Source organism: Microtus ochrogaster, linkage group LG9 (genome assembly GCF_000317375.1).
Source record: "Microtus ochrogaster isolate Prairie Vole_2 linkage group LG9, MicOch1.0, whole genome shotgun sequence".
NCBI lineage: Eukaryota > Metazoa > Chordata > Mammalia > Rodentia > Cricetidae > Microtus > Microtus ochrogaster.
In genome coordinates this window covers 4,347,581-4,353,684 of record NC_022034.1, presented here as the reverse complement: position 1 = coordinate 4,353,684, position 6,104 = coordinate 4,347,581, and the positions used below count along the sequence as shown (strand labels likewise).

Genomic DNA, 6,104 nt, shown 5'->3' with positions numbered 1-6,104 from the left:
TTAGCCTTAAGTTGTGAAACACTGTCCTGGGGTTGAAGAATCGTCAATAATCCAGAAACAACCACAATGTGCTTTTGTTTGTTTTGAGGTAAGACCTCGAACAATATGCAGAATGAGTCAGTGAGCGTGCGTTTATGTACGCATGCCCACACGCTCTCCTGGGCGAAATGCCTGTAGTTTCCGTCATCCCTCAGAGGACTTGAATTTAAGTCTTAAGGTCTAAGCGTCTCAAGACCAGGCTGCATTGTAGCCTGAGCCTTTTCTAAGCCCTTCAAAAGCCAGAGACTCTGAGAAGAAGAAGACCCTATTGAGGTGAAGCCAAGTCTGTGCCTGCTTCCGTGTTGCATGCTCCGTGACCTCCTGGGTCATGATCATCGTTGACAGAAGACTGATACTCTCAGAGCTCCTGTGGGAATGCCTTAGCTGTGGGACGGCCAGCACATTCCAATCGATCATGCACTATTTCCATAAAAGTGATGGGAAGTGTTGACATGAAATATGTCATGTGAAGGACAAGAAGGCTTGTTTACATGTTTGAACAAAAAAACCCATCCCAACTCTGGTACATGCACAAAACTACAGCAGCGGCCCCAACTCCAGCCAAGAGTAGGTGCCCAGCCACACTGTCTCTCCCCAGTATACAGTACTGACACCTCAGCATGGCAATAGTGTCCACTGTGTCCTGCAATGACCGCTTTCCCAACCAGGATTCTCTTCCCAGAACCATTGAAACACCATCATCTCTGTCAAGGTCTATTCTACTCTAAGGAGTAGGGTATGGAGTTGAAGAACCTGGTGTAGAGGCTAGGATGGATGTGTGACCTCAGGCTACGTGTGTTAGACCAGCAATGAAGACTGATCAAGGGGAAATTCCCGGTCAAGCGAATCGGCGCTGTCCTGAACTGTGCATTCACCTGGCCCAGGGACTGCTCTTAGGAAGGCAGGCTTACCTTAAGAGTGCTAAAGAGACAGGTGGAATGATTTTCACAGAATCCCAGCTCCCAGTGAAGCAGTTTACAGAGCAGTAGCAAGGTAGCTTCCTAAATCTGCCCATTTTACTGAATTACTCCGGAAAGCATGGCTTTTCCTTTTCACACTTGCTGTGTGTGTTCTAAGCACACTTCCCTAACACTTTGGGCTTCCTTCTCTTTCTTTAAAGGCCCCCTCACTGCCACGAAGCTGCTTGCCTTCTGTGTTTGTCCTCTGTGCTGGCTCAGAGAGAGTGAATTTCCCTTCTTTCCCTTCCTCTGTGTAGCTGCTAGGATTTACAGCTTGCCTGCCCCGGGGGGGGGGGGTGCCTTCCCTTTAAACTCCGCTAAACTTGTCTTCAAACTTCTGTTTGAGGGGTCATTCTTAAATTCTTCTATTAATGAATCTAAGATCCTGAGAGGAGACCTCGATTTCCACACTATCACAGGGACCAAGGGTGACAACGTTACAGGACGTGGCAGGAAGGTGAGGAAAGTCCAAAAGGAGGATGGAGACTTCCCAAACCCTGGCAGGGATCTGGGAAGAGGCCTCCCTTAGCACTAAGTAGAAACCCGAAGAAAATGTTATGGAAAGAACTGGCTGGTGGGTGACCATGACATGCATCATAGGCACAGTGGTCAGCTGCTTGCTCCAACTCAGCCTCCAGAGGACAGCTGAGGTAAATGGTGGGAGTCACCAAACAAGAGAAGAATACTCAACTCTACTTGTGTTTTGTATAACCCCCGTCCCCGCCCCAGTTAAACACAACTAAGCCAGACATGATTGTTATGGAGAATGATCTCTTCCACAAGAGTAAAATGATTTTCCAGTTTAACACAGTGAAAAAGAACAGTGATACAGTTGCATAGCTAATGGCCAACAGAGCCTCTCTCAGGAGAGAGAGGAGGGCGTAAGATGCTTCTAGGGCACATTTGTCCCTTGCCCATCTTCACTGCAGCTTTCACTAATGACAGGAATGTAAATTTGGGGTCCACGGGGCACATCCAAAAGTGAGTCTGCCACACTTGTTGCCTAAAAGCAAGAGCCCATTTTCCAGGAGAAGGGGATATTTTTCATTCCTGTAGGGGTGTCTCAGAAGTGTGCGCTGGCTACTTTCTGTCTTAACTTTGTGAAGGAAGTGGCTGACACACACAATCATTTCTTAGTGGTTTTAATAAATGTTCTGTTTTTTTCCACACAGTGGGAACTGGTTACCTCTCCAAATTCCACTCTAGCATCTCTGAGGAAATAGAACTTGGCCTTCAGTCCATCTGAGTCCTCCACATGTTAGAGGGTCTCGGAAGGCTCCCACCCGCCGCATCTGTCAGTGTCTTGGAAAAGGGTGTTTTTACACTTGATCCTCCTGGAATCCCAGAGGACACATGAGAGATGCGTTGAGATTTGAGGATTTAAGGCAGTGAGAGCCAAGGAGTTTTCTTCTGCCATCTGCATCTCCAGGGGACATGAGTAGATTTGCAAGAGCTCCAAGTTAGGACATCTGGACTCGGCCTCTGATTTTGGGGCTGGCTGGGACCTGTGGCCATTTCACTTGTTTCTCATCTGTAAAATGGGAGCAAATGAAACCTTTGCATGCTGAGCACTCACAGTGGAAGAGGGTGGACGAAGAGGTATTTCAGACTCTGAATCCTAAGAAGAGGGCAGACGTTTCAGCGACTACTGTGTGCCCTTGGAATTAAAGGCAAAAGGAAAATGTTTTCTATCAGTTGTCTCTTGAAGGTGTGCTTTCTCCAAATGCTGTAAAGTTAACAGCACACAGTGTATTTCTTTTTTAATTAAATGTTTATGTCTTTTGCTTACTCAGTTGTGCCTTTCCCTGGACTGAAGAATTTTGGTTCAATGTTCCCCTAAGTTCTCCATGTAGAAAGGGTGTTGAATACTTGGTAGATTGGTGTTTGAAGACTTCTGCTAGCAGCTGTCTCTTGGAGAGTCACCTTTCTCATGGGCTGTGAGAATTCCTTCTCTGTGGAGACATATGTAAGGTATACCCCTCTTCATGAGGGCCAACGGCAAACCAAACTATGATTGCACCAAAGTTCATCTTGGAGAAATTTGAGTTTATTGGACTTACCTACATGGCATGGGTGAGGGGTTACTGGCAGGAACGGGACTGACCTCAAAGCAGCCCTATTGGAAAGTCTTTGTAGAACTTGGATGTCGACTTCCCTATATCCACCTCTATGGAGCCCCTCTCAATTAATTTTCCCCAGACCATGTGCACCTCCTGAGACCACAAGGCCAAGTGCTATTACGGAGAATTGCATAGAATGACTAGGGTTGGGCAATTGGAATCTCAGGTGAGGGTCCCCTGACACTTCCCACTCTCTTTCCATTGAGACAATGTCAACAGTCCACAGGCTCACTCCCGACAGCCCCTTGAAAGGAGGGACACTCTGAAGGAGCTGGGACAGTTTTGTTTGGAGGACCTCATTCTACAATGCCATCCGTCTACAGCCCCGATGTTGCCCCTCTCCAGAAGACTCAGGGCACAGTCCAGGCAGGATAGCTGCCTTCCATTAGTCTTAGAGCTCACACGGATCTCCAGAAGAGCAGAGCGGAGGCCACTTTGCTGTTTTGCTCCCTACCGAGAGCCCCTGACAAGTCAATTGATTCTTTGTTCTCAAAAGTCTTCCCTGCTGGCTTTCTGTGTGAGGTAGAATTAGGGCCTTTTCCTGCGAAGCTACCAGTCAAGGTTAAACTATTTCAGCAATTCGTCCTTTTGCAGACCCAGTGTGCAAAATCCTCTTCGTTTCCATCATAGTCAACAGCTTGCTCAACCAGGTTTGTTGCAGAACACCTGAAAAGCTTGTCCAAACTGTTTAAAGCGGCTACAGCAGTGTGAGCGCTCACCTTCCCTAAGTTTGCCCAAGTGAAGGAAGTCCTAAGTCTCACAGATCTCTGTCCAAACCCCTCTCATCCCTAGGGTTAACCCGAGGAAAATTGCAGGACTTCGAGGTGTCCTCAGAGGCCTTACAACAGAGCCAATGACCGATCAGAATCTCAGAGGGCAGCATTCTGGTAAAGGAGAGTCGAGGCACAGTGGGGATCCGCCAAGGCGAGGATAGAAGGCGCCTAAAGGCAGGAGGGCGGAGGGCAGTGCATCTTTGGAGCCTGTGTGAGTGTGCACGCCTGTAAGGTGTGCCCTTGCGTTCCCTTGAAGGAGATGTGCAAGCAGCATAGCCCTTGCCTTCTCCTTCGCAGCCCTGAGCGCCGGGCGGCCCCTGCGCGGGCGCGGTGGCCGAGGGAGGTGGGGCCGAGGGAGGAGATCTGCTGGCGGGAGGGCGGAGAGGGCGGGAGGGGTGGATCCGGGAAGCTAGAGCTATTTGACAGCACCAGGAGCAGCCGCAGAGTTCGAGGAGCGCCGGCCTGAGCGCTTCTGGAGGGACCGTGAGGTCTCCACCAGCGGCCGCAGGACCGCGGAGCAGCTCTAGCTCGCCCTCCCGCCCTCGCGCTCTACACTAGATCTCCGCCGTGTGCCAGGGCGCAGCGCGTGGAGCGCCTGCCTCTCTTGGTCCTCTCTAGCGTCACCATGCTGCCCCCGCAGCTGTACTGGCTGCCTCTGCTAGCCGCGCTGCTGCCGCCTGTACCCGCGCAGAAGTTCTCGGCGCTCACGGTAAGTCTGGAACTGCACCCCTGCCTTCCCCACTCTCTCGGAACCCATACTCTCCTGTAGAACAAGGCTCTAGGAGCAGGTGGCCGGGTGAACTCCAACAGGTGGGTTTGGCAGAGCCCCATGGCATGGGTGTTCAGGGTCTATAGCTACTCGCATGTGAAGGGCTACGGGTCCTATCAGTACAGGATAGAAGGGAGTTGGCAGGCGGGGATGTTCGGAGCCCCCCCCCCTCTGGTGGGAATGGACGAGTACAGGGACAAGTATCTGGACCACCAAAGTACTGCAACCGTCTCAGGACGAACTCACAGTAAGTGGGCACCCACCTTGCCAACGCTGACCCATCTTGGGGTTAGGAAGCGGGCCGTTTTCAGCTTGGGCGCCACGAGGATCCACTGTTCCCTTTTTGCTGAGGAAAGAGGCCTCAGCCCATGGGCTCCACTTGTGGCTGAATGTCGCTGAGACACTTAATTGAGCCGAGAAGGAGCAGATACGACATTAAATTAAAGACCATCTTTCTTTTGTTGAAGAACTCACAGAGGAGGAATGGTCAGCGCCACAGGAGGCACAGAGGACCTTCTTTGGTCTATTGGGTCCTCTTCTCAGTGGCTGGATGCTGTGCGCGCCAGGGCGCGCTCCCGAGCGCGTGTGGCACTGCGGTTGACCACTCTAAGTTTGTCTCTCTTAGTAGCAGTACTGGTTACGCCAAGGCGAGAGGTGAGGTGCCAGATGCCGAGCTGTGGATGGGGGCTGAGCCCGTCCACCTCAGGCCAACACAACCGCGGCCGCTTTGCCAGGCCGGTGTCTGCAGATCCCAGCGGGCAGCCCTTGTGTGGCTCGCGCGCGCTAGAGAGTCCATAATTAATGCAATCTGCCGAAACGAAAGCATTCCACTTAAATGTGTTTTTGAACAAGTGCTTGAGAAAACACTAAGGTGGTGAGGAGGCCCCTGTGGAGAGGAGTGCTGCAGTGGCCAGTGCCCTAGGGAGTGTGCTTAGCCTATGGAAAACCAGGGCTTGCCTATGAGCGCTTTGCAAAAGCAAGCTGGCCAGCCTGTTGCTTTTTCTTTCTCTCTCTCTGTTTTTCAGCAGCTTGAAGAGGGAAGATTGAGTGAGTTCATTGTTCATACCTAAAATTCTTCTGGAGCAGTCCTAGGGCCCTGCCTTGTGTCTCATGAGTGACTGATAGATTAGAGCCATAGCTAGAAGCAGGAGGGAGTTTTCGCCCACTCAATCTTGCCCTACCCTGCAAGAAGCTCGAAGGGCTGCATGGATACATTCATGTATGGATGTGTGATGTGTGGATAGATGTGCATGTATGTACAGGGCGCATGCACACACTCCAAGTAAATTAAAGTCCCTGGGAAAACAGACCAGTTCTCGAAAGGGAGATCTTAGCACCATCTTTGTGAGCTCCAAGCAGCAGCTGCCTGCAGTTACTACACATTTTCTAGAAGAACCAGATAGGCATTTCTTCCTCTGTGCGCTCTCTCTCTCTCTCTCTCTCT

At 50.9% G+C, this 6,104-nt stretch overlaps 1 protein-coding gene across 1 annotated transcript in view; it reads left to right on the top strand.

Moving 5' to 3' along the window:
- Positions 1–1,884: 1,884 nt before the first annotated feature.
- Positions 1,885–6,104, top strand: part of Smoc2 (SPARC related modular calcium binding 2) — a 133,151-nt gene continuing 128,931 nt past the window's right edge. The window contains exons 1-5 of the mRNA XM_026787492.1: positions 1,885–1,979; positions 4,148–4,234; positions 4,450–4,600; positions 4,661–4,877; positions 5,204–5,314. Coding sequence (XP_026643293.1) covers positions 1,885–1,979; positions 4,148–4,234; positions 4,450–4,600; positions 4,661–4,877; positions 5,204–5,314 — 661 coding nt within the window. The remainder of the gene's footprint in view (positions 1,980–4,147; positions 4,235–4,449; positions 4,601–4,660; positions 4,878–5,203; positions 5,315–6,104) is intronic.